This window comes from Populus alba, chromosome 13 (assembly GCF_005239225.2).
Source record: "Populus alba chromosome 13, ASM523922v2, whole genome shotgun sequence".
NCBI classification, from domain to species: Eukaryota; Viridiplantae; Streptophyta; class Magnoliopsida; order Malpighiales; family Salicaceae; genus Populus; species Populus alba.
In genome coordinates this window covers 3343550-3371453 of record NC_133296.1, presented here as the reverse complement: position 1 = coordinate 3371453, position 27904 = coordinate 3343550, and the positions used below count along the sequence as shown (strand labels likewise).

At 31.7% G+C, this 27904-nt stretch overlaps 4 protein-coding genes and 1 long non-coding RNA gene across 5 annotated transcripts; 1 reads left to right on the top strand and 4 right to left on the bottom strand.

Annotated features, from left to right (window-relative positions):
* Window positions 1-1482: 1482 nt before the first annotated feature.
* LOC118044031 (pro-hevein-like) lies at window positions 1483-2671 on the bottom strand. Its single transcript, XM_035052175.2, has 2 exons — window positions 2114-2671; window positions 1483-1775 (listed from the first exon to the last, which is right to left on the bottom strand). Exons 1-2 carry the CDS (start codon window positions 2654-2656, stop codon window positions 1605-1607), a joined length of 714 nt encoding a protein of 237 aa, XP_034908066.1. The 5' UTR covers window positions 2657-2671; the 3' UTR covers window positions 1483-1604.
* A 4311-nt stretch (window positions 2672-6982) lies between these two features.
* Window positions 6983-8124, bottom strand: LOC118044032 (pathogenesis-related protein PR-4-like). The gene is made up of 2 exons (XM_035052176.1): window positions 7666-8124; window positions 6983-7432 (listed from the first exon to the last, which is right to left on the bottom strand). Exons 1-2 carry the CDS (start codon window positions 8083-8085, stop codon window positions 7262-7264), a joined length of 591 nt encoding a protein of 196 aa, XP_034908067.1. The 5' UTR covers window positions 8086-8124; the 3' UTR covers window positions 6983-7261.
* Window positions 8125-10568: 2444 nt separating this feature from the next.
* On the bottom strand, window positions 10569-11499 carry LOC118044033 (pro-hevein-like). Its single transcript, XM_035052177.2, has 2 exons — window positions 11050-11499; window positions 10569-10905 (listed from the first exon to the last, which is right to left on the bottom strand). Exons 1-2 carry the CDS (start codon window positions 11449-11451, stop codon window positions 10690-10692), a joined length of 618 nt encoding a protein of 205 aa, XP_034908068.1. The 5' UTR covers window positions 11452-11499; the 3' UTR covers window positions 10569-10689.
* Window positions 11500-14147: 2648 nt separating this feature from the next.
* On the top strand, window positions 14148-17166 carry LOC140954435 (uncharacterized). Its single transcript, XR_012167669.1, has 2 exons — window positions 14148-15612; window positions 16115-17166. It is a non-coding gene; the product is annotated as an uncharacterized lncRNA (long non-coding RNA).
* Window positions 17167-21832: 4666 nt separating this feature from the next.
* On the bottom strand, window positions 21833-24547 carry LOC118044034 (auxin-responsive protein IAA16). Its single transcript, XM_035052179.2, has 5 exons — window positions 24089-24547; window positions 22760-22992; window positions 22504-22639; window positions 22325-22386; window positions 21833-22206 (listed from the first exon to the last, which is right to left on the bottom strand). The coding sequence occupies exons 1-5, from the start codon at window positions 24358-24360 to the stop codon at window positions 22169-22171; spliced, it is 741 nt and encodes a 246-aa protein (XP_034908070.1). The 5' UTR covers window positions 24361-24547; the 3' UTR covers window positions 21833-22168.
* Between the last annotated feature and the right edge of the window lie 3357 nt (window positions 24548-27904).

The following is a 27904-nucleotide window of genomic DNA, read 5'->3' as shown; positions in this document are numbered from 1 at the left end:
TTAAAGAAAAAACATTCAAATAAAAAAGGAGGGGCATTGTCATAAATTGCAGGATATTGGTTAGTATAAATACACACTTGGCTTCTTGCCAGCCATTGAGAGAAGAAGAGAGGTTGATGTTTTCTTAAATTTTCAGAGTTATTTTTTCAAGCTTGTCTGTGGTTATGATTAGTTTTTAAATAATTTTTTTTATTAAAATATATATTAATAATATTTTTTATTTTTAAAATATTATTTTTAATATCAACATATCAAAATATTTAAAAATATTAAAAATATATTAATTTAAAATTAATAAAAAAATAAAAAAAATTTAATTTCTTTTAAAATAACTTTTAAATCATAAAAATAGATAAGCAATCAGACCATACAATAAAATAGCCTCTTTTTTTTTTTTTTTAGTTTAACGTGGGTATCCGGGCCAGTTTGCGCGCACCTCGACTAATCTCACGGGCCCTGAAGTTAACGACCATGTAAGCATCCAGTGGCCATCATATAAGCAACCTAGGGCTCAAACCTGCAACCATAAAAAAAACAAACTTCTTGATCTCAGACTCTTACCACTAGACCACCATCTAAATAGTTAATAGCCTCTTGTCTCTCGATGAGTCAAAGCCTCATCCAATACGTAAATAGAGAATTTCCTTGGACCCTCTTGAATAAAGTCGGTCAAAGCCCCATCCAAGAAGTGAAGAATTTCCTTTGCCCCCCTCTGGGTACGTACCTCCCCCCTGGATAGATTACATTTGAAAACGACAACTTCTCTCGTGATTTGGAATTTTTCTCTTTAAGCTTTGGGTTTAATTTTGGCTGAATACATGGAACTGAAATCCTCTTGAAACAGTAGGGCTGAGGTGGATGCTTGAGTCACAGGGCAGCGCAGCACATGGTGTGGTTCAGATTTGCATTATGGCTAGCCATTAGGCTCATTAATTGCTGCTACATACCTTCGGCTAAATTGATTTCCATTCTAATTTTAGGGCTTTAACTAGAATATTTTAGTCCTTAAATAGGATCATCTGCCTCAACTTTGTTTATTTTAACCCTTCATAGCTTGTTTATCAGTATAATGTATAATTATGGTTTTTTTTAAATAATTTTTTGTGTTAAAATATATGTCAATTATATATATTTTATTTTTTAAAATTTATTTTTAATATCAGCATATCAAAATATTTGAAAACACTAAAAATATATGAATTTAAAGTAAATAAAAAAATAAATTTTTTTAATTTTTTTCAAAAACACTTTTAAAACACAAAAACAAACAGGTCCAATACTATTATCCCATCTCGTAAAAAAATTTTAAATTTTTATTTTAAAACCCATGTTAAGGTTTATAATAAATACATTAAATCTATCTAGTTTATGATCGATGAAAGGTCTAAATAATGGATTGAATAAATTAATTTGGATTAATAATAATAATAATAATAATAATAATGTTGTTTTATTATTTAAAATTATTGGGAATAACACTGATTTGCAATCATTAATAATTTTTTTATTATTCAAACCTCAACATATGTATTGCATTATTGGGAATTGAAATTATTTAGGTGCGGATTTCTCTTATTTTCATCATAGAACTAGAGGGCCATGCTCTAGTCCCCACAATCCACAAATTGGTAGTTCACAATGAGGTGGCCTTGAGCATTGCCCCTTCCATCAGTATCTATTTGCTGGAATACTCCAGCGTCCAAGTCTAGACCTCCATTGCTGCATTGGTCAACAATCCTCACAGTAGCTTGTGCTCCAGTCCCAGTGTTTGTCACCTACATAAATATATGTGAAAATATATTTAATTTATTGAATTTGTCTGTTGATGTCCATGGGAATTCTAATACGTACGTAAAGTAATTTGTTCTACATTAACATCTAATGCACACACATGAGAAGTTATTAGCTAGCTACCCTAGACCATGGCGAGCATATCCACATTCAAGGACTCGACTCAAATTCATCTTCTTTTTTAGAGAACTTTTTTAAACTTCAAAACTGTAAAAGCAGTGATGAGCTTCCAGATTGTTATTGGGCATCACTAGTGAAAAACAAAGAGTAGGAGTAAAGCAGAGAACATCAAGATATATTTCATGGTGTAGTTAACTCTTACCCTCAAGCACCTGCCACAAGAAGCCTGTCCAGTGGGTCCAACCGGTCCACAAAAGGCGGTCCAACCATATTTCCGACGCCATTCCAGAGGCTTATTGGCATCCCATGTAGAACAATAAGCACTCACAGCATTCAAGTCCCATCCATTTTGGTCAGGATTGTAATAATGATACGTGGCTCTAACATTTGAAGCACTTTCACCACCACCACCACCACCACCACCAGGACTACAGTTGCTTTGACAACTCTTGGAAGGATTACAATGATCGTCACTTGTCCCACAAAAACCCCATTGGCTACAACAAAGATTGTTAGCGCAGGTTTGGCCTCCAGCCTGCCGGCCACAATTTTGAGCTATGGCAGTAGCTACCAAGCATAGGAGGAATACAACGAAAAAGCTTAACCTCTGCATTTTGTTTTGGGTATGTTTTGTCTGCCCCAGTTGCCCTAGGACGCCTGAGTTTATAATGAGGAGAACACGTCTGTAAGTACACAAATACCCTTGTTTGTGGACAAGTATGACACGATCACTTCCATGTCGCATTTTGACTGTTACTCGCATCCTCAATATTTTCCTTCATTGATTTGATGAATTCTAGAGTCGATCCTATGAAATAACGAAAATCTTCGTGAATGGAGGCGATGGTAGTTTCAACGCTCCTTTCGACGTTCTAGATAGCGCACTAACTCTCAGGGACAAAAGGCCTTAGGAGGGGATGGAAGCCAAAGAAAACTGGCATTGGAGTTGAGAGTCAAGATACGCAACTCTTCTATTACAAGTCCGACAATTGTGCCCTAAAATGTGGCTCATCCATAACCTCTCACCTCTTTTTATGACCTCCAAGTCGAGTCAATTTTAAGCCATGAGTAAGAAAGTTACACGTGAATGAAAACTAGCGAGCATACTTTTTACACCCAGTCTATATTTTAACTGAATTATCAAGTTTTAACCAAATTATTAGGTTATTAGAATCTATTTTATTTTTTTAATTAAAATGATATCGTTTTAATTAAAAAAAATAAAAATCAGGTCGACCCACTAGGTTACTCTAAGTTTTGTTACTCTAAATTTTATCTTTCTCTATTTTTCATAAACCTGGCCTGATTCAAACCTTTGATCGATCCAAGTTTCCAAACTATACTAGTAAGTGATAAAAGAATAATTAAAATAAAAAAATTAGACTTCAAAATTACTAGTATATTGTCCGCGCTCCATAAAAATTATGTTTGTGTCTATATTCAAAAAATTTAAAAATAACACATAAAATTAAAAGATAATTAAAATTATATTAACATTCAACAAATTATTAGATTCAACCTTTGTTATTATTTTTCTTTGCAGTGGACCCTTGATTTATATATATATATTATTTCTTACCCTTCTAGAGGAAAGGATTTATATATTTTGACAAACTCTACTAATATTAAAATGGACACATAAGACAAAACAAAACGTATTATAATTTTTTTACTCATTTTTATATCTTTAATATTTTCCTCACATATATTAGAAAAAAATATTTAAAATAAAGATATTTATAAAAACTATAATGCTAGTAACCATGACAAAAATTTAATGGAGCCTTGAATTAAATTTTTATTCACATTTTTACCCCCCCCACACACAGTTTTATTCAAATTTTATTCATACATAATATTTATTGATTTTTTTAATTTTATTCTTTTAACAAATTAACACATAAATACAATTATTAAAATTTATGGCTTGATCCTAATACATAAAAAATAATTTCTTGAAAGTTTTTAATAAAATTTTCTCAACTGAATGAATTTGTAAAGTTCATGACAAAAATGATCATGATGCATGTGTCCTGTAATGATTATTAAGAAGGACAGACACAATTAGATGAACTGGGGGTAATTTTATTTGAAGGAATCTCCATGATAATTACAACAGCTGAACAATAATTTGATAGTATAAATCACAAACTAAGGTGAAAACTTTTACACTGGGGATAAAATTTCATTTCAAAAAGAATTAGAGTCTCAAGTCTGAACTTCAGTTGACAAGACAGAACCTAGAAAGAGCTGGAGCACTTCAAAGCGGAGGTAGAAAATTTGCAAGAGAATTTAAACAGCATCGAGGACAAGTATAGGACTCTTTTGAACGGAGCAAGGAAAGAACCTGATTGATATAGAAAAACAGCTGAGAGGTTGGGGATGGAGGCTGCAGAATCGCTTCTGTCATGGAATGCGAAAGAGACTGGCTTGGTGGATTGTATCAGAAGAACTGAAGATGAAAAGTCCTGTCCATGGGAACAGAACAGTAAACTTCTTGAATTGCTTTAAACAGCTGAAAGCACGAACACAATAAAGCCTGAAGAAAGAGACTCAGAAGATGCGTGATATGCTTCAACAGGACCTGAATAAAGCCAACGTTGCAGAGAAAGCTGCAGGAATTGCCGGGCTGAAAATTCCCAACTCAAAGACATCTTAGCTGAAGAAGACAATGCTTTGGTTTTCATTACCCGTGAAAGAAATCTTAGGATTAATGAAGCTGCCGCTGTCGGACAGATAAAAGAGTTGAAGCAACTGCTCTCTGAAGCATCAGAAAAGGAGTTTACAGTGGAAGATAAGGAAAAGCAAAAAAAGCAAAAGCCATAAAATGCTATCAAAGTGTAGATGATAACTTTTTGTGCATGTTTGATACGAACAACAGCTCTTATAACGTCTCTGGCAATAATAATATCATATAAAACATTCATAGTTTAGCTATTCGATTTATACATTTTAAAATGCTATTATTTGATTTGCTCTGCAGCGTAGTGTGAGCAGAATTTGCGTTGTCAAGAAAAAAAAGAAAAGAAAGAAAAACCTTCCTTTGACAACTTGCTGATGGATTTGAAGATGTTCTGCATACTCTACGCCCTGCTTTCCCTGTTCTTCTCAAGCCCCTGTTCCTCTCAAGCCATGCAACATCATTTGTTGAGTCTGGTTCAATATTCCAATGGACATGCAGAGGTAAGAAACAAGAAGCAGCTAATACCAAAGCTTTCCTGATTACAAAACCTCTGTCTCGTTTGGGTCCTTGATACCAGTTGGCAAGAGAAGGCAGAGGTTTCCTTTTGATATATACTTTTACGTAAGAAGCCTTTCAATAGAAAACTTTGAAACTTCTGCAACTGATTACTGTTTGAATAGACTTGGTGAAATCAACCAATTTTTTTTATTTTTATCATAGCTTCAATGACTTGTTTCAGATATTTGAATTCTTAAGAGAGAAAATAGAGAGAGATAAAGGAAGACAACTGGGAGCTAATCATATTATTATGTAAGATGAAGGTAGAATTACAAGACAGAAGATGTAATAATCCTTCATAAAATTGCAGTGCATCAGCACAACCATCTATCCATCAAGAACAATGGTCATTTTACATTTAGAAAATTCAGCTTTGAAATTCTCTTTCTGCCCCAAAACATTATCAACATATATAACCTCGTAAAAATTGAATTTTTAAATGTTAAAAAACAAAATCTAATGTAAAATAATAGAAGTTGCATTGCTTACAGATAAAAATCCACACCCATGCATGCCCATATTAAGCAATACTATCTTCGAGATAAGCTAGAAGCTCCATCCAATTTTTTACTTTCTGAAAAATATACCGATGGATGAACATATTTTGTATACAAATCATTTGCTTAAGAGTCCCATGATTAAAAGGGAAGGGGATAAGTGATGACCTAAACATAAAATTGATGAGTCCAGTTTTATTTTTAGATTTAACACTATTGGATTCAGTTATACGTTTTAGGGTCTTTCTTGTTTTGTGTTATTAATTTGAATTTTGAGATGTTAAAGAAACGTGGCTTTGATTTATTTCATTTCTTAACGATTTTTTTACTGGGATTTTCAAATTTTGTGTTCTTGAATTAGAGAGAGAGAGAGGTTCTTGTGTTCATTTCATCCATCCATGTTGCGTAATGTCAAATTCTGTTACAGCTTAATCATCTAGGTGGTGGTCAGTGATAAGAGTTGGGACCAAAAGGTTTGCTTCCTTTGTGGTCTCAGGTTTGAGCTCTGGAGTTGCTCATATGATGGCTACTGTAAGCTTACATGGTCGTTAACTTTAGGGCCCGTGGGATTAGTCAAGGTATACGCAAGCTAGCCCGGACACCCACATTAAACTAAAAATAAAATTATGTTACAGCTTAGCAATATAGAGAAGAGCTACGTACAATTAATATTCTGCAACATCCTCTCTATCTGACACGTATAAGGCTACTAATTACAGAAATAACGGACTTAACTACCATCAAATGGCCAACAGTAATCTAGCCTTCAATTTAAAGAGCACCAGTTAATTAAGATTTTCCCTCCCTCTCAAATTCAATTCACAACAATGAGCTCTTTGAATTTTTAAAGAAATTGAGGTATCCAATTGTTTTTTCAACAAATTATTTTTCTTTCATTACAGCCGGACATTCTTGAAGAATATATTTTTGTATTTTATTTTTAATTTTATATACAACTTACAAGTTACCGCCTATAAATTATTTGTTTTTAAAAATAATTATATAACAGTTTTATTTTTTTATTAACATGAATGTCCGGATCAGTTTGTGCGCACCTCAACTAATTTCACAGACTCTTAAATAATGATCATATAAATCTTTAATAATTATTATATATAACAGCTTTATTTTGTTGGATTGTTGTTGTTTTCTTTCCTAAACATTGAATAATATAAAAAGAATCATAGACGATCTCCACCGATCTTCTCCATTCCTTCTCTTATTAAAAACAAGGGTGCATTGTTGAAACTATCCAATTCCGTTACCTTTTTAAGTGTATAATAAACTGAAATCCAACCTTAAAGAGAAAGGATCATAGACAATATCCAAACAATGGAAGATCATGAATTTTAATTTAGAATTCATGTAAAGATAAGAGTTGTTGATCTTTGTCCAACGTAGAGACTAGAGGAGGAGTACCACAAATAGCACACCAACGAAAAAGCTTGTGTGTGTGTGTATATATATATTCTTTCAGATATTAATTATTTCAAGACGTACAGGGTTTACTTTCTCCAATTCTTCTATTAATCCAAAATAATTGGGATTATTAAGATAAGTATTCCCTTTTATTTGATTTATTTGGCCATAGAATTAACTAGAGGGTCATGCTTCAGTCCCCGCAATTCACAAACTGGTAGTTCACAATAAGGTGGCCTTGAGCATTGCCTCTTCCATCAGTATCTATTTGTCGGAACACCCCAGCATCCAAGTCTAGACCTCCATTGCTGCACTGGTCGACAATCCTCACAGTCACTTGAGCTCCGGTTCCGGTATTGGTCACCTACATGAAATTCAATTAGGGTTTCGATGTGTAATGAATTCATATAAAGATCTATGCTAGCTAGCTAAACAAGTGAAATAATCATCACAGAATAAAAGCAATATTCCTGCTAAAGAAATTATCATGCGCTTTGTTCTTAAGCACATCTATTGAAAAAACAAAAAAAGAGTAGCAAATAAAGCAAAGGGCAATATATAACATGTGCATTTCATGTCTATTTAAATAGCTCTTACCCTCAAGCACTTGCCACAGGAAGCCTGTCCCCGGGGTCCAACCGGTCCACAAAAGGCAGTCCAGCCGTATTTCCGACGCCATGCCAAAGGCTTATTGGCATCCCATGTAGAACAATAAGCACTCACAGCATTCAAGTCCCATCCATTCTGGTCAGGATTGTAATAATGATAGGTGGCTCTAACATTTGAAGCACTTTCACCACCGCCACCAGTACCGCCACCAGTACCGCTAGACCTACAGTTGCTTTGACAATTCTTGGAAGGATTACAGTGATCGTCACTTGTCCCGCAGTAACCCCATTGGCTACAACAAAGATTGTTAGCGCAGGTTTGGCCTCCAGCCTGCCGGCCACAATTCTGGGCAATGGCAGTAGCTGCTAGGCATAGGAGGAACACCATGAATAAGCTCAACCTCTTCATTTTGTTTTGAGTACTTTTTGGTTGCCTAAGCTGGCCTTGGACGCATGCATTTATAATGAGGAGATGACTACTATACGTACAAAAATACCCTTGACTTTGGGAAAAAACTGCATGTTCAAGCATCCGATCTTGACCACGAATTGGAGAGTCGAAAAAGGCAGCTATCTTGCCCCATCTAGAACTACACAGTTGTCATGGAGGGTGGCTTCTCTATCAGTAGGTATGGCTCATCTTTCAGCATTTAATGGGTTTCAAAATATCTATTCATCACCACAGCTTTAGTCAAATGAAACTTTGGCCTCAATTACATCACCCCATGCTTACTAGCGGAGTCCGGAGCCATAAGATCTTAATTTATCGTATGTAGTCAGGCATTTAGTCCATTGATTATCGATGATAGAGAGCAGAGGTTTGGGGCTGTAGACAGAATCACTACAATCAACGAACTGTTAATTCTTCTCTTTGCTAAAAGAACTAGAATCTGAATTATTGATTACGGTGCTTCACTGTTCATATGAACAGTGAAGCACCTTAATTTTTTTTCCTTGTTCTTTTTTAAACTCCTACTTCTCAAATTTTTTCTTTCAATATTTTATTGGTTTTGAATTAATCATCATAATTTATTTTAATTTTCTTTTTATAAAATTATTATACTTTTTGTCATAATCTAATTTTGAATTCTCAAAATTTATCCAAAAAAAAATAAAAAAGGGGTAAGGAGAAGTTAATTGAAGGTTGAAAGACCAAAGTAAACTTGTTAGGAGCCCAATTGCAACAATAAATGGTCTTATTAAAGAAAACGTACAATGAGAATTTGGGATCAACTTAAAGAAAGATATTTAAGATTGGGGAAGACTTGTCAAATAATTAAGTTTAGAGAATTAATTAAATTTTTGATGAGCTTAATTGATTTAATCAAGAGCTTAATCAAAAACAAAATTAAGTTAAAAGGTTAATTTGACTAAAATAAGAAGAATTAATTATGCTCATGGACTTAAATAAACAAGATGACAAGTCGTGTAATTTCAAATCCTAAATCCTGAATAACATGTCATTTAATACTATTCATTGTCTTCTTTCTAAGAACAAAAGAAAAAAAATGTCCAGGTACCCATTTTACAGCTCTGATTATTCATTGCCTTTGCACGATACGCGGATTCTTTCCAAAAAAACCTCCACCCAACATTGCTCAACCCTCTAAAAAAGTCATGTGTCCTTCGTTGGCAAGTGATAAAGTAGGACAGGGTTTTCTACTTACTTCAATGGATGGATAGAATCTATTCTTCAACATCAAGAATCAAGATCCAATTAACCTATAAGAACTAGAATTTGAATAGATTATGGTGCTTCACACTTCATATGAACAGTGAAGCATTTTAATTATTTTTTTCAAAAATAATTTTCCTTATTCTTTTTCAAAATCCTAATTTTTAATTTTTTCTTTTTTATATCATCATTCAATATTTTTATTGATTATCAATTAATTATCATGATTTGTTTTAATCTTCTTTCTATTAAATTATTGTAGTCTATGTAATAATTCAATTTTGAGTTCCAAAAATGTATCCATAAAACATGAAAAACATATAAGGGGAAGTTAATTGAAGGTTAAATGACAAAATTAAACTGAGTGACGAAGGTTAGGAGCCCAATTGCAACCATAGAGAGTCTAATTGAAAAAAACAATTACGAGCCTAATTGATTTAATCAAGGGCTTAATGAAAAGCAAAATTAAATTGGAAAGTCAATTTGGCTAAAATCAAAAGAATTAATTAAGTTTAAGGACTTAAATAAATTTTTTATGGGTTTAATTGACTTAGTTAAGGACTTGGTGGAAGAAAAATTAAGTTTGGAAACCTAATTCGGATCAATTTCAAAAGGATTGGAAGATTAGGGACATAATTAGAACATTGAAAAGCTAAATTGATGCAATAAGGGGCTCAATTGAAAAAATTTAAAGATTGAATGTTGTTGGAGGGTCAAATTGAAGAATTTCAAGACTAAGGATCAATTTGTAAAAAGCTCATGAATTTGAGGTTCCAATTGAAGAAGATTAATGGTGAAATTGCAAGAACCACAAGCTTTGAGGACCAGTTTTAAAATTTTATAAATTATTTAGTGAGGATGATGAAAATCTTGGTGTGTGAATAGAAGAATGAGATGGAAGTAAAAGTGTAAAACCTCTCATGGTGACCCGATGGTGCCAAAAATCCAATCTACATTTTAGGCTATGTAGTTCAATACAGTACAAGTTAGTCCTTAAAGTGTAACATAAGTTACATGTAAGTCCCAATTAGGCTGGGTTTCACAACTATAAGCCTAACCCCCGTAATTCCAATTCATCTTGATTCATGCAACTCAATTCTATTAGAACTCCTTTGCCATTGGCCAATTATTAAACAACACAACACCCAGCTGGGCATGCCATCTATGGTAGCATCAAAACATAATACCTTCAAACTACCTCCACAAAACATTCACAGTAAGAAGAAAACACGGAGGGACATAAATATTTATTCATCGCAGCTTTGGCCAAATGAAACTTTGACCTCTCTACATCACCTGATGCTTATTGACAGAGTCCCAGCCACACATACATTTAGTCTATTGATCATCGACGATAGAGAGCAGAGGTTTAGGGCTGTTCATAGAATCGCCACAATCAACGAACTGGTAGTTCACAATTAGGTGCCCTTTTGCGTATCCATCCCCGTCTGTGTCTATTGTACGGAAAACGTTCACGTCCAGATCTAGCCCTCCATTGCTACATTGATCCACAATCCTCGCTGTTGTTTGAGCTCCTGTCCTTGTATTTGTCACCTACATGCATCAAATTAGTTAGGATACTTCAGTATTAATCACTTCCCTTCCTTAATTATATATGATATCAATTAACAGTGGTAGCTAGCTAGTTGTCGAGATTTCAAGAAAGAAAAGCAGACAACAGGTTCGTGTATGTCTTACCCTCAAGCACTTGCCACAAGAAGCCTGGCCGCGAGGACCAGCCGGGCCACAGAAAGCAGTCCAGCCGTATTTACTTCGCCAAGAATAAGGCTTGCTAGCATCCCATGTAGAGCAATAAGCACTGACTGCATTCAAGTCCCATCCGTGATCTTGTGGATTGTACAGGTGATATGTGGCACGCACATTTGACGCACTTTCGCCGCCGCCGCCGCCCTTGCAATTGCTTTGACAGTTCTTGGACGGCGAACAATAATCATCAGTATCTCCACACCACCCATATTGACTACAACACAGGTTATTAGGGCAGGTCTGGCCACCCGCTTGCTTACCACATTGCTCACCGGCAGCACCTCCTATTAGACATAACAGAACGATCAAGAATGTATCATAAACCCTCCTCATTTCTTAACCCACCTAGGTACTTTTCTTCTGTTATATATATATAATCTTACATTTCATGGGTTTTTATAGTAAAGGAGGTTGATTATTATTTTTTTATTTTCTTGGACATCAAGTGGGCTGATTTGTAATCCCAAAAATGCCCTGCTTCCTTTATGAAGAATATGACAAATTATATAGTAGAACATGTTGATTAGGTTTGGACCATTGATGGTTCTTGGATTGTTGTTGATATTAGAGATTGATTAACTAAACGGCAGGTGATTAGTGTGGACAATCCAAGTTAGTGATATCTACTTGGTCTTGACTTTTGATCAGTTGTTAGTGAAAATGATATATGACTTGAAGACCGGCTGCTACTTGTTAATAAATAAGTTTTGTATTTTCTCCGGTGATTATTATTTAATAAATTGTTATAAAGCAAGTTTTTTCTTCACCATAATGCAAATTCTATGTATCTGTGCCAGCAGTCAATTAAATAAATCAATCAAGCTATCAAAATCAGCCTTTAATGCACCTTTCAAATATCTAGTCTTCGATGTTATCTAAAAGAAAGAGAGGAGCCCTAAATTCAAAGTGATATTGATTATTGTGAGGCGGCTACATGCATGCGTCTGAGCTGTCCTGACTGCTTCTTTTATGGATCGATAAAGAAGGTAGTGCCAAAACTTATATAGATAACCTTAGCTTTATCCAACATATTTTTGACGAATTGTGCTTGCATAGACTTCAGGTTATCTGTAACATGGGTGAGAAAAAAACTGAAAAATTAATTAAATTAAAAAAAAAATTATAAAATTGAATTATAAAAAAAATTGATTAAACTGATTTAAATTTAAAAAAAAATCAAACTAAACCGAACCTAAATAGAAAAAAAACAGAGTTAAAATCGGGAAAACCGAGTCAAACCAAGCCAAAACCGAGAAAACCGAGCCAAACTAAAAAAACCAAGCCAAACTGGTTTTTGTTATAAAAAACCGAACCGAATCGAAACCGGCTGGTTGGAACCAGTTTTATTTTTTTTTGAAAATTTTTTTTTGGTTTGATTATTTAAAACAAAAAACCAAATCAAATTTAACCGAAAATGATGTAGGAATATCTAGATATTAATCTTGTGGCAAAAATGACAAAAGCAACATGTCGAACGTAAGACATTACTACTAGGCGTGCCTTGACCGGAAATATAATACAAGCAAGAGACTATGAACACCACTTCTTTCGAACGCTGTCTTTTTTAATAATCAATATTTTAACTAGGCGTGCCTTGACTGGAAATGGGACTTGTCTACCACCTGTTTGGTTATGGGTCTGTTAAGGTCTATTGTTTGATTGTAGGTTTGTAGGTCTAAAACTACTGTTTTTCTTTACCTGTTTTCACTTCTGTGTCTGGATGGCTGCATATTGTTTGATACCATTAGATTAGCTATGGATGGTATTTTTTCTAGACATTTACTATTTTTTTTATTTTTAAAAATATTATAAAAAGTTAAGATACAATAACATTTATCTATAAGGCCTAACTCAACAGTTTTAGATTTGGCTAAATATTTTATAATATTAATTATAATATCAATAATAATATTTATAATACAAATAATAATATTAAACTTACATGAGTCGTGTTTAAGTGAGCCCGGTTACAACACCAGACCCAAGAGCCTCCCAAAAGCCTTGGATATGAGTCTGGCTGTAAGGTCATGTAATGAAAATATAATAAATAAATAGAAAGAAACAAAATAATATTAAAGAATGAAATTAAAAAAAAAATAATTAAAAAAAAAGAAGCAAATCACCATTCCAATGAATAATGCTTTGCGATGAGGTGTTTAAGAAAATCATCTAATGAGATCACGATAATTTAATGAAAAGTAAATAAAATAAATCACAAAATTTAATTCTCAATTAAATCAATATTTAAAAATGAAATTGGAAGAAAAAAACTAATTAAAAAAAAAAATCTGAATCAATTAGGTTAACCCACCAAACCAGGTTAACTTGTCAAACCTGGGATTCGTGTCATGAGAGTGTGATAACTAAATATAATTTTTTTTTAATATTAACAAACTAAATTAAACAAAAAAAAAGGATTAATTAAAAAAAGAAAAAAAAAACTATAACTAAAAGGTATTTGTGTTTTATTATGGATTTGCACCATACAACCCACATTGAAAGGTTAACCTTTTTTTAATTATAGTTACGATATTAAAAGATGAAATTGAAAAAAAAAAAATAATAAAGAAAAAGAAAAAAAAATCTGAATCAATGGAGTTAACTCGTCAAATGTGGAATCTGTATCATGAGAATGTGATAATTAAATAGAAAAAATTTAATATTAACAAACTAAATTAAATAAAAAAAAATTAAAAAAAACTAATTAAAAAAAATATATGAATTAACTGAGTTAACTTATGAAACCTAGAATCCATGTCAAGAGAGTGTAATAACAAAATAGAAAAAATTTAATATTAACAAATTAAATTAAATAAAAAATTAATTAAAAAAAAACCTATATCTAAAAATATTTGTCTTTTACTATGAATTGTAATGTGCAATCAACAATTTAAAAAAATAATGCCTTTTAGTTTATAGTTAATAATTAGCTGGAACCTGGCTAGGGATGACTTAAGGATAGTTGGCAGCTAGTATGGACTTACTGCAGTGGTTTTTTGGAAAAAGTTTTAGACCTCATGCTTTGCTTTGATTAGGATGGTGTTGTAGTCAGGATTTTGTGGTTTTGCTGTTGGGAGAGTTTTGATTTCATCAATAGGATTTGTGTTTCAGTTATTATATATAATGAAACATATAAGTCATGCCCTTTTATGATACAAATTTGGCTGATTTGCAGTCACATCTACATGATAATAACACATTGTTCTAGGACAAGGCTATTCAAATATAATAGTTGTGGGAATTGAATCAATCCCTTATATATCTGACATGTTTTTTATTTTTATTTTTTTAATTTAAATCCATATAATATTTCATTGCATTCTCTTTGTGAAGGCTTGTAAACAAAGTTTAAAGAAGAAATCATAACTTATCTCCAAATTAATGGCACCGACCTGAGTACTTCTGTAGATGGATGATTCTGATAAGATCAAGATGTTAGTGGATTGTTATGCTTATGGAGGAGGGTGGAAAATTGTGAAAAGATCATGATGTTGGTATACTTTGTGTATATATATGTGTCCATATCTTAGGAGGACAACTAACAGTGATATATGTAGAGATTTTGCAGGATTATCAGTACTGCAGTTCAAAAAATCTTATAGGGTCTTAAGAACACTGATATATGTAGAGATTTTTTTTAAGATTTCAGCAAGATGCATCTATTTCATGTTATCATCCATGATCTCTCTCGTTATGTTGTGATTTCTTGACAACTTTTTTCTAGGTTTGTGTTGGCATTCATGTTGTGTTTAGATTGTCTGAACTGTTGCTCTTGCTTTTCCTTAAACTTTGCTGATTCTTCTACAATAATCCTTAATATATACACGCTCCCTCGTTTATTTAAACTTTTCCTAATATTCTTGTACGATGATCCAACAACTCCATCAAGCTCTAGAGCAGCTCCTTCGTTAGATCCCACAACCTCTGTAAATATCACGCCCCCTCACATTGACACTGCTGCTTCACTGTAGGCATAGTCCCCAGCAATGCATCCATCGCTTACCACTTCTTCCTCCTCATCGCAAACAAGGAGAAAATTCATCTTTTTGATATATTTTTTTCCCTTTTGCTTTGGTGAGACATTGATGCATTACTTATGTTTCTTTGTGTTGAACAGCTCTGTAGAAAAACCTGAGCATCTCTCTCTTGAAGAATCTGAACCATCAGACTAGGTCCCGTCTTCTAGCTACAAAACATCTGAACCACCAAGCCTGTTACTATGAACATTGCTCCTTTAGGTCTGCTGTCAAATTTGCAGCAAACCCGGTTCATCTTTCTAATATTTTTTTTTCAACTACTTCTTGAACAAACTTTATTATATTTTGCTTGCAGGATCAATGCCTTTGATAACACATGGGCGTTTTTTTTTTTTTGTATCCACAACACCTAGGCTGGCTGTCTGTTTTTTGCAGAACTTTCATGGCTTCACCCCCTACTCAAACAATTTACTGCTTCACTCCCTTGCGATGCCACTGCTATATTCCACTTCTTTTTGTTAGTATACTTCCTTTTTGTTGTGGATTGATAGATTAATGTGTATTTTACATTGATGCAAGCTTTATTATTCCACGATTCATGTATTATTTAAGATTCGCATAAGCCTGACTAACTCCTTTTCATCTGTCCTTTATATTGATTTATCTCTTGATTACTTTGCTTCCTAAACAGTTTCAGTCTTATTTCGAGCTTTTAAATTCCTTCCTCTTTTTCGATTGCTCTGCAATTCGAACATTAATGGACACATTTGCTTCTGCTACATCTGGGCTGCTGCCCAGATGAAGAACAAATTAACTATCTTCATCTCTTATCACTGTAATGAAACACTCACTTTTTTAACAACGATTCACACATTTGCTTTTGTTGCCCCTTGACATGATCCATGTTTCTTTATTATTCCATTGCTATTGGACGTTGTGGAATATGAGACGTTTTTTTCATAGCCATTGTTGCTTAGATTGCAGTGTTGATGGATGTTGCTTTCGATTTTTAAATGTAGGAACACTTTGTTCCTTCGGTTCATATCAACTACGCTCCAGGAAACTTTATGCAAGTTGGTTCGTTCACTTTTTGTGTGGCCTTGGGTCCTTTTGCTTGGCACCAACACAATTAATTTTCTTTTGTTATTAAACAAATTATGTGGAGCTTAGCAGCCATTGTTGCTGCTTCAGGAACACCAAACTCCCTTCTCAAAAAATTGCATTAATATGCTTTAAACTCATTCTATGTGCCTTTCCTTGCAAGAAAAAAAATGGTTATTTTCAGTCTTCACTGGATTAGATTCTATCGTAGATTTTTTTTCTTGGTGCAAGACTCTTGATAGTATGAAATCTTCAAAGTAAAAAAAGAAAAGAAAAGGAGGAGAATGTTATTCATACATCCATACCATGTTATTATAATGTAATATTCTACCTTTATGTTATGAGTTGTTTAATTTTTATTTTCTTATATGATAAAAATGGATTTTGAGCATAATAATTAGAAGAAAAAAAAAACATTAAAAGTGAGCATAATTGATCATCGTGGCTACAAAATGAAGTGGAATTAATAATTAATTGAGTGGATATAATAATAATAATAATAATAATAATAAATAAAATGAATTAGCTTGTTAACTCCTAGAATAATGTTCTTCATTATAAGTTCCATTTTTTTTTATGTAAATACTACTCTTGAAGTACCTAAGTAATTCCTACGCTCATCAATTTCGCTGTGAAAAAAGCCCAGAGTACTCAAATTGGGCTTGGGTTCGCTCAATATGACTTAGTGAATTGGGCATTTGGGCTGCTTTCATGGGCTCGCAGGAGAAGAAAACACATTGATTCTTGAAGAAGGATTTGTGTCCCCTGCACTTGAACGATGTGGGTCTGTTTGCATTTTGTCAAAAGAGAGTAAATCCCAAGGTTTCAGTTCTGAACTAAAATCTATTTTAATAGAATCATGATATTTAAATGAACATTAAAATTATTGATTTTTGAATGATTTTTAATATATATGTACCTTTATTTTAACCAAATCTAGTTTGATTTGAAATCCATGTTGTTGGGTTTATATTTGGTGTTCTTGTTGTTTTTTATTTTTTTGTGGTGTTTAATCCATTTTATTCAAGTTTTTTTTGGGTGTTTAATCTATTTTTTAGCTTTGATTTTATTTTTGGATGTTTTCCGATCAAACCAAAATTTTTTTGTTGGTTTATTGTTGAACGAAAAATTCAAGTCAACCTAGTTGGGTCAACTCAATCGAGTCAACCCAATAAAAAAAATCTAGGTCTTTAATACCCTGTTTGATTTGCCATGTTTTTATTAAAGGGTCTTTTGGTTTAAGGATGTGTTTGGCAAATATTTATTATGTTTATTTTAGGTAGTTTTATTATAAAAAAAAATAAGTTTTTGCCAAGCAAAGTCTAAATAAATAAAAAAAATATATATTTTCTTTCTTTCTTGCATATGGCCACATAAATCCTAAAGTTATTTGAGCATCTTTTTTCAAAGAAAATTTAAAATATTTTTGCATATTTTTTTTAAAATATTGTTTTGATTTTACAACAAGTTTGTAAAATTTCAAAGAATTTTAGCCTATATTTAAAAATTATTTTTGGCAAAAAAATATTATTCACTTTTGATACGAAGATTAAAAAAACTTAAAAGGGATCAATATCCAAAATATTTTTAGGGATATTGTTTTTATTACTCACTTTAATATAAGGATAAAAAATATGTATAAAGTTAATATCTAAAATATTATTATAAATAATACAACTCATTCATATAGAATATAAGGATAAAATCCACAAGGAATTGAAATATTATTTGGAATGATATGGTAGCAAAAATATCAGATTTACCTAGAAAAAGTCTCAACAATAATTAAGGATATTTCAACTTCCCATATTGAGTTCTTAACCTAGAAAACTAGGGTTTGTTCATTGTAAAAACCCATCATAGTAGGTTAGTAGAAATAGACATCATCAGATCATAGTAAACAATAAAATACAATGTAGTTTACCTCATGTAAAACATACTAAGAGTGTTAATACTTTCTATTTAAACAAGTAATCCCCGCCTATAATCTCTAAAAAAAGAACAGTTAAAGTTTCTAGTAGCTAAAATATTAGGTGACGACTCCCTTACCAAACAAAAAAACCTTCCATATCCCTACCCGAAAAGGTGCGATTCAATGCGTATGACAACAATATTGAACACACATTATTTAACATGAAAAAGGTAGAGGAAGATTTTGAAAGAGAATGAATAAGACTCACACACTATGCTTAAGGTGTGGCCGCCGCAACTTCAATATCTAGAAGAGTGTTTGGGTTTTTCTTTTAGATTTGTGTTTAAAAGAGAGAATATAAAGATTAGCATGAAGAGAGAATGAATTATGTAGTAACGACTACCTTTAATGTTTTAATTTATATGGTGGCATTATTATACTTTTAATTATTGTCAAAATCTACTTTGACGAATGTTGCAAAGTGTAATATTCAAAGATTTGGTTGCAAAGTGGAAAAAAAAAAACATAAAATATTTGGTGTATTTGGGAGTGCGGCTGTTGTTGCTTTTCAAAGTGCTTTTCATTCAGAAAAGTATGTCAATAATATTTTTTTTATTTTATAAAAATTATTTTTGAGATCAACACATTAAAATGATTTAAAAACATCAAAAACATACTAATTAAAAACAAAATAAAAAATTCAAATTTTTTTAAAAACGCTTTAGAAACGCATTAGTATATAACATCTATCCATACAAGAAAATTACTAATACGTAATGATATGATCTAACATGTATATATTTTAAAAATAAAATTACATTTTTTCTTTATAAAAAAATAAAGAAAGAAATTCAAACCAAAACTTATATAGGAGGGGGACATGGAAATCGTTAAGCATACAAGGTTTATCGCTTGGACTAAAATACCTAACAATTAGGACAGCACGATTGATTTTGATAGAGAAGTTGGGCATGCGCGCGCCCATTCTCTATTTTAATTATGGCCGCAGCACTCTCAATGTGTGTTATTCTCCTTTAAAGAAGTATATCTCTTAATCCAACCCAACATGATAATGAAGTTGTTATGATCTTCTAAATCGCTGAATAATAGCAGAATCTGTAAGTTTGATACGGTTATAATTTAAAGTGTGTTTTATTTGAAAATATTTTAAAATAATATTTATTTTATTTAAAAAATTATTTTTAACATCAGTATATCAATCCAAACGATTTAAAAATATAAAAAAAATTAATTTTAAATAAAATAAAATAAAATAATTTTAAAAATACAGTTTAAACGTAGTTTTAAAACACAAAATAAATCTTTTTATAATGATGATCTGTCTGACCCTTCTTTCATATCCTTTCATTTTGATAGGGCATAAAATCAAGGACCGCATCATGAGAGCCCTTTTGTACTTGGGCTGCGCATGATCCTACAGTAGGAACTTCCTTTTGGCTAAGTGGGGAGATGCCCATCATGATCTTCAAGAATCCTAATGAATGATCAGAAGAAAGGATTGGTTGGTGTGATCTCCTAGGGCTTGCTAGCTATCATGATCAGACAGCTAATTAAGCACCCTTTTTAAGTGCTTACTGTTGAGTAGATCATTCATCACTACTATTATTCGGAAAAACCAGGTTAAATACATTTATATACTCTCTCTTTTCATGATTTATAAAGAAAAAATCCGATCTTGAGATATCTTCAGAAAAGAACTTTTTATTATTATTATTATTATAATAAGTATCTGAGCTAGCTTTTATGTATCTCGACTAATCTCATGAACCCTGAAATTAACGACCATGTAAGCCTTTAACGACCCTGAAATTTATAAAACTTAAATTGATGATCTTTTTAAAAAGTAAATTTAAAACTTTATCTGTTGAACTATTTCTTTCAGAATTAAAAAAAATAAATATTAATATTAAATAAGCTATACCTTATCGGCTATAATTATATACTCGTTCACTACGATATATATATATACACACACACACACACCAGGAAATTGAGCCGTCGAGGGCTAATTTGTAAACAATGAACACAAAGAAATGTTTGTCTAATTCTGTATACCACTCTTCCATATGAAACCTACAAGTTGTGAACAAAATTTTCTATATACCACTCTTGTAAATGCCAATCTTAAGTAGTTTTTTTTTTCTTTTCTTTTTTCTGATATATTGAAAAAGAAAGGGATTTTATTGAGCTCCAGCTTTAAGCTCAATAGGCATTAAAAGAAGTGGAATCTCTCTGTCAAAGAAAGCCCGAGCAAGTAAGTTTCATCAATCAACATGTTTTGCCAGCAAGAACAGAAGCACATGGACTAACATGGGGATTAGCAAAATCGTAATATTCATACGATGATTTTCTCTTTTAAAACATACTAAATAAAATTAAATGCGATCATTTTTGATGCATTAATATGATTTTGTCTAATCAAGATATTGATTTATTCTTAAATAAATAGACACTTACTAAAGAAGGGAAGATGTTTAAAATATTCCTGAAGTTTTTTGTGTCAAGAATCTTTGAAAAGGAGATGACAAATCTTACAAATCTCCACTTTAATGTTGGAGAGATCAAATGAAAGAGCTTTATGTATGCTTTCAAAGAAAAAGAAAGCATAATACCCTCATTAAGTTATGGCTTTAAAAAATTTTTAAGAGGAGAAGATAAGTTCACAAATCCCTAGTTCTATGTTGGAAATCTTACCCACATGGCTCCAACCATTTCCTCCTTAAAATTAATTAGCTCCAAGTTATATATATATATATATATATATATATATATATATATATATATATATATAAGAGTTTAAAATTTTTTAAGAACATTTCTTTTTCCTGTCTTCTAGAATTCTTAGCATCATTGAACGTTGGCAAAACATATAAATAAACCAATGCTAATGATACTGTGAGCTTGACTAAACTACTACAATGATTAAAATAATATAATTATATTTTTAAAATTTTATTTAATAGTTTAAATTATTAAATTAGATGATTTTTTAATATGATATCAGAATCTTTATAATCAAATACTCATGAGTTTAAATCTCACTATTCTCATTCTCTTTTATAATTAAAATCTTATTAATTAATAACACAAAGTAGTATATACATATACAAGTTTTAAAAAGTATCTATTCTCATTTTCTTTTATAATTAAAATCTTATTAATTAATAACACAAAGTAGTATATACATATACAAGTTTTAAAAAGTATAAGGTAATGTAGATATGTATAACTTTTAAGAGTGTAAATATATATATGTTTTAGGTTTTTTTAGATTAAAATAATTCTTTAATATTAAATTCGAGAAAATATTAATATGTGTTAGAAACATGCATGCCCCATTATTATTTTACAAACTATTCTTTTGCAAGTGATTCCTTCCCATCTTCAAATATCAATCGACTTTCAACGGTTTTTAAAGGTACAAAGTGGGAGCAATGTGCCAACAAAAAACAATGGATGGCATGAATGCCCCACAGCAGCAAGCACATGGCCTTGCTCCTCATCCTTATCACTTTGTTCATGGATCATATTCTTTGCCTCCTCAACCAATCACAAAAAAAGGGAAACAAAATATAAAAATCTGCTATGATGGTTCAAAAATTGCAGATTATGCAGAGAATCTCATGATGCATACATTAGTTAAATAAAACCTTGCCACCATTAAACAAAAAAGAAGGGGGACAAAAACACACTCATGACAACCTAGAAACAATAATTAAGGACATTATTAAGCAAGCCATATTTAATTCTGATAATAAACATTACACATGATCAAACATAATAAAAGAAGTTTTATAAACATCTTCTTCTATTATTACTTCATGCTCCTAGCTAGTTAACAAATCCCTTCAAACATATTTCCTCATATACTTGAGACTTACTATGTATGAGAAAAAGAAAAAACTAAAAAAAAAAAAAAAACAATACAAAACATGGTACATAGACATCCAAACTTCAAAGCTCAAATCCCTTTTTAGCCTGTTCCTCTTCTCTGTGGACGATTGGATCAGCTGACCAAATTGACTGGGAAAAAAGCACTTCAAATTCTGTTCTTGCACTTCTCCACAGCTCTCGGGGCTGCAATTAGATCAAGATCAAGAAAATTTCATGTTAGTCTCACCGTACCAATTTAAGGTATGGTTTGCAGATTAATTTGAATTTATTCATGACAATATTGCCATGGCCCAGTACTAACCAAGTCCAATAGCCTCAGACCCTTTCATAATCCTCAAGCGCTTGCATGAATCCACAAACATTCTGCCAAATTAATGAAGAATTAATTAGTCGGCGTAATTACCTTCAATGATCAATTAATAATTGCTTGATGTGGTGAGAGATTAAAAATTATATGAAAGAAATTAATTAAGAGCTTACTCCCATGGAACATCTCCTACAAGCATCCAATCTCCATCCCTGTCTTCATAAGTTGGCACATACTCGGAACCATTCAAAAGATCTATCAATTTGCTTTCATTCATGAAATCTTTCATTCCTTGTGAGCCACAGTTACCTTTTGAAAAAAAAAAAAAAAAAAAACAAAATGGGTGTGAGTTTGTAAGATAATTATTTAAATTCATATGTTACACTTTAATAATCTAATTTGGAATTTATGTATGTAGCATTTTATTACCAATGGTGAAGGAGCTGAACATTTTGCCTAGAGCGTCAGAGAGTTCTTGGTAGCTCTTGTATAATTTCAAGTCCACTTTTCGTAAATACGGAGCACCATCCATGCTAACCTTAACAAAAGCCACACCGGCGCCACCGCTACCGGATTTTTCACCGTTGTCATTGCTGTTCTTCTGTACAGCCATGACATTCTTACGGAATGATCTAATGGGTGGCCAACCCACAACTTGTGCCCTGAAATTGATTTGAAACACATATTTATTAGGGTTTTGGTAATATTTAACACTCTCAGAATGATTAGGACCACAAAAAAAAATGATTAGTATGATCATATCTATTCTTAATCTCCTCTTTCACAAAAAACGTATCACCTGTGTTTTTCTTATAAATTTAACTAAATAGAGGATAACCTTCACTTTTTTTTTTCATTCCCATTTCCAAACAATTTTATCCAATAAAAATAAGGCAAGCATGCACCTTGACATATATCTTATATGGTCACCATAGTTTTTTTTTTTTAAAAAAGAGAAGTAATCTTTACGAACAAAAAAAGCACCATATATTTTTATGTGTATCTCATGGTCCCGTTTGTGAAAAGGGGATTTTTCTTATATAAATTATGGTGCACAATGGATTCGGACAGCATAAAATTTGCATTCACGGGTGTAACGTTTGGTAGCTTAGCCACAGACTATCTTTTTCCTTTTCTCTATCCTTAGTTGTTTGGTTGTCGAGAAAAGTAAAGATTCCATATGTTTTGTTCTATTCCTTTATTAGACACCAGCCAAAGCCATGAAAGATCCAGCTAAGAAGGTCGAAACAATGTAGCACATCCTCTTGCAACTCTTCCATTAATAAGATTAATTAGTATAATAACTACACAACTGCAGTAATATATATATATATATATATATATATATATATATATATAAAAGACAATGAAGGGAAAAGACAATTTTATGTGGGAAAAAAAATGTAGAAGAAGAATTTTTCACCAGGATACTTGCTAGATGATTCATTAAATCCAATTTTCTTGCTCGCCTGAATTAAGTATTTCTCCTAGTTAAGCTCAAATAATTATTAAATCACATCTTGCTTACCTGAGCTGCTATTATACACGAACGTGACTAACATACAAATTGGGTGGGCATTAATTATTTAGGCTTATTATCTATTTCTATAGCTTCCTAAACACAATAAATTTGTCAAATGTATGCTTCTCTTTATGTATTGGGGCATGCAATTAAAACAAAATATATAATAACCATCATAAGTCCATCAGTGGTGTGATCAGAAATAGAGAAATAAATTAAATGAAAAGAAAACTTACTTGGCCGGTGGCTTTGCAGGATCAGTAGAGGCCGGAGGAGCAACGGTTTTCTCCTTCATGACTTTCTCCTCGTCGCCTCCCTTTGCCGATTCCTTTGTAGAGAGGTTGAGCTTCAAATCAACAGTCTCAGAAAACCCTCTCTTCCCATTACTCTTTGCAACCTCACCATCATTTCCGTTACCAATTCCTCCAGGTAACCCTAGACGTAATTCAGTCTCTTCGAAGTTAATCATGCTATACTTTTCAGGTTCTGCTCCCATTATGCTAGTCATCCTTCACAAACAAAAAAAAAAGCTCCAATACTTGAAAATAAGTAGTACCACTACGCACCTCTCTTATCCCCTCTCTCTCTCTCTCTTTTCTTCTTGTTGGTGTTAATTTCTTGCTACTAATTATCTTGATGTAGAGAGATTTATGGTATGCACATGTAATAAAGGTTGAGGAATAGTAGCGCGAGGAGAAATAGAAGGGCCAAATTAGCTATAGGGTGCTATAATATATGGTTTTTTGGGGACATGGTGATGGGGGACTTTAGAGGGTGGAGATGATGACACGTGCACGACTAAATTAGTTGGACGGACCCCATGGGTTGTCGGGGAAGTTAGGTCATGGATGATGTATAGGATAGAATGATTGCGGTAATGCAAGTGGACAGGCCTCGTTGGCTTTTGTATGCCTTTCCACTTTGTTTCCTTAGGCTCCACAAAATAATAAACGCTGGCATTGTTCCTCGTATAAAGAGGGTGAAATCATATTAAAGCTAGTCTGATATAATGTTGGGAGTGTTTTTTTTTTTTCCTTATATTATATCATAGTTTTTTGGGTATTTTTATTTTTTATTATACATGTGTGCTGTGGCCTGTGGGTGTTTCAAAAAAAAAAAATTGATCTTTTCAATATTTTCACACAACTTTATGGACCATATATACTAGTACAACATCTACAATATGTTCGAGGCAGCAAAAAGTTGTCTTGAAGAGAGTGTTGAAAGTATAAAAAATTCTGGTTCGAATATTATTGTAAAGAGAGATTATTTCATTTGTATATGAGTATAAAAAAAGTATGAGTAATTTAATTGTATACTTATTTTTATCTTTAAAAAAAGTATCGGGTATTGTTCGAGAATAATATAAATCATATTTTGAGACCTCACTTAATAGCTTAACCTATTGGATTGAGATTATTCTTTAACATGGTATTAAAGTCTTGCTGACCAAACAGTCACGAGTTCGAATCTCATCATTAATCATCGATCCCTATTTATTTGATAAAAATTAAGCACAAAGTAATGTGGGTCTGTGTAAGTTTCAAACTCACAGAACTTTTACTTAAGGAAGTGTATTAAAGAATAATATAAATCATATTTTGGGACTTCACCTAATAGCTGAATTTATTGGTTTGAGATGGTTCTTTAACAATTACTTTACGTATAGAAAGAAAATCTTAGATATTATAAGGATATCTTAGACATTGTTTTCTTTATACAAATTATTATAAACAAGATTAGAATATTTTTAAAAGGGGATGAATAAATTAAAATTGCAGATTAATTACATGCTTTCTCAAATTATACACACACACACACCATTGAAATGTTAACGAATCACACAGCCTTTATGCCTAATATATGAAATGTTTATAAAGTAGAGAGAATCCTACATAGCAAGATTTGCCCGCATGCTGTTTGTGAGATGAGACCATTTCCAAATCCAAAAAAGGAGGTATCCCTGTCATTCCAAGGTTACTTCAAAATCTTTTCGATCTTCATCTTGTTTATGCACTCTCCACTTCCAGTGGTAACCATTCAAAGCACATACATATATAATGGCAAGGATGCGTGCCACTAAATGCTCACTATATAATAGTAGAAGAGAGAGGAAATGTAAGATAGAGAAAGAGGTAAAAAAACAAAGGCATGCTTGAAGAAATAAATGTGTATATTCGCACCTTAATGCGTTAATGTCAGACATTGTATATGTTCTTCCACGTAAAAGTAGAAACTTGCCTTAATTACCTCTTTTTTTTTTTTTTGTCAATTGTATATTTTAAGACATTTGGGGTCAAATCCACTTCACATCATGTATAGGAGAGATTGAGAGGAGGAATGGACCTTTTCTATTTGTATAGAATGAAGTTATAAATTAGAATCGGGTTTCCCTTTTCCCTTTTTTTCTCCCTTACAAATTCTATGAATTTGTTTATCTTTTGCTCTGGGAATCTTAAAGTGATCCTTTAATCCAGTTTTTGACAATTTTTTAAAAAGAAAACAGAAAAAACCAATGAACAGGTTTAAATATATATACAAGGAAACTACAATACAAATACACCATCTCAAATTAATATATTATCTTAAAATATAAATAGATAGGTTTGCTTATTACAAAAAAAAGAAAAAGAAAAAAAGTATATATATTCTTGACTTGTTTTATTTTGATTTATTACATTTTTATTTTTAATCAAAAAAATATTTGTAGGAAAATAAATTTATGTTTTTTCGAAAATGATTTTTAAAATTTTTTTTGTTTGATTGTACTAGAAAAAATGGGTTTAAATATATATGTTTGCATATATAGTTGGTATACAAATAACTTATTTTCTATTTCTAATCATTTTATAGTTAGTATGATAACATATATGAGTAATAAAAAAACAATAAAGATGAAATGTGATATTTATTTTTATTTTTATTTTTCAAAATTGATTTTTTTTTTTGAGAAAACAATCCGCCCCCCCCCCCAATACAACATAAATTTTTTCCTTGATAGAGGAGCATTTTTTTTTTCTAATTTAAAGTATGTATCTTTGTTTCATTTTAGGCAAGGTGAATTATTAAGGGTATAATAATTGCTCCTAAATTAGTGCTTTTGAAGGTTAAATTTTACATATTTCGTGTTTTTACAAATCAAATGGTTTTTTTATTTCTTTTTCATCAATAATTACTAATAATTTAATTATTTTCTTCCTTTCACTAACAATTTACTCTTCAATTAAATATTAACACACGAAAGAATCAATTTTATATCATCAAAAAAAAAAAAAAACTTTTATAGTAATTGATTCTCATTCTATCTTATCTCCTAAAGAATCGCAGGAATCAAGTCTATAGTCACGATAAAGGCCAGCAAAATGAATTTGTCAAAAAAAAAAAAGTACCAAAACAATTTTCATAACCCAATTTTGAATCCCTAAAATTATTTTATATAAAAAAATATACAACAAATTTATTGAACAAGATGTTTTTTTGGTTAATGAGTTACCAAGGTGATAATGTTGTGCCTTCCCCCGCTATAATTTTCTGAATTTCATAGTCCATGAACATACTGAAATGAAATTTATAATAAATTTCACTGCCCTAATACTTTCAGCAGCCGTTTTCTTCTTCTTCTTTTTCCTGCAAAACTTATTATGTGGACCCTGCCTTTTCACTAACTTATCAAAAGTGTCCTTCCATTATCAATTTAGTCAAATAAACCCCTGTATTTTTTTATTTCAAGCAATCAAGTACAATTTATCAAAATTGAAAATTTATCTCAATCAATGGAGTAGTCTTCTTCAAGTTAACCTCTCTTTTTTTCCATTCATATTAATTTCATCACTCACCCCACCATCTCACCCTTCTCATTGAGTGGTATCTTTTTTTTCAATTCCGTAAATTGTACTTTATTGGCTGAAATTGAAAATATAAGAATTTAGTTGACCTAAGTGATAAAAAAAGGGGCTTTTTATGAATTAGTAAAAACATAAGGTGTAAATAATGAGTTTAACCCCATTTTATATCCTTGTGCTGGAATAGTTTTGTACAATAGCTAGAAACAT

What these genes read in the sequence shown, in the direction of transcription:
- LOC118044031 (XM_035052175.2), bottom strand. Translation starts at nt 2,656, where the DNA reads ATGCGACATGGAAGTGATCGTGTCATACTTGTCCACAAACAAGGGTAT. An exon ending in CTTGTGGCAGGTGCTTGAGG is followed by an intron (nt 1,776 to 2,113) that starts GTAAGAGTTAAC and finishes ATATTTATGTAG; the next exon opens with GTGACAAACACTGGGACTGG.
- LOC118044032 (XM_035052176.1), bottom strand. Translation starts at nt 8,085, where the DNA reads ATGAAGAGGTTGAGCTTATTCATGGTGTTCCTCCTATGCCTAGCAGCT. An exon ending in CCTGTGGCAAGTGCTTGAGG is followed by an intron (nt 7,433 to 7,665) that starts GTAAGAGCTATT and finishes AATTTCATGTAG; the next exon opens with GTGACCAATACCGGAACCGG.
- LOC118044033 (XM_035052177.2), bottom strand. Translation starts at nt 11,451, where the DNA reads ATGAGGAGGGTTTATGATACATTCTTGATCGTTCTGTTATGTCTAATA. An exon ending in CTTGTGGCAAGTGCTTGAGG is followed by an intron (nt 10,906 to 11,049) that starts GTAAGACATACA and finishes TGATGCATGTAG; the next exon opens with GTGACAAATACAAGGACAGG.
- LOC118044034 (XM_035052179.2), bottom strand. Translation starts at nt 24,360, where the DNA reads ATGACTAGCATAATGGGAGCAGAACCTGAAAAGTATAGCATGATTAAC. An exon ending in CCTGCAAAGCCACCGGCCAA is followed by an intron (nt 22,993 to 24,088) that starts GTAAGTTTTCTT and finishes AATCAATTTCAG; the next exon opens with GGCACAAGTTGTGGGTTGGC. An exon ending in GTCTGAGGCTATTGGACTTG is followed by an intron (nt 22,207 to 22,324) that starts GTTAGTACTGGG and finishes ATCTAATTGCAG; the next exon opens with CCCCGAGAGCTGTGGAGAAG.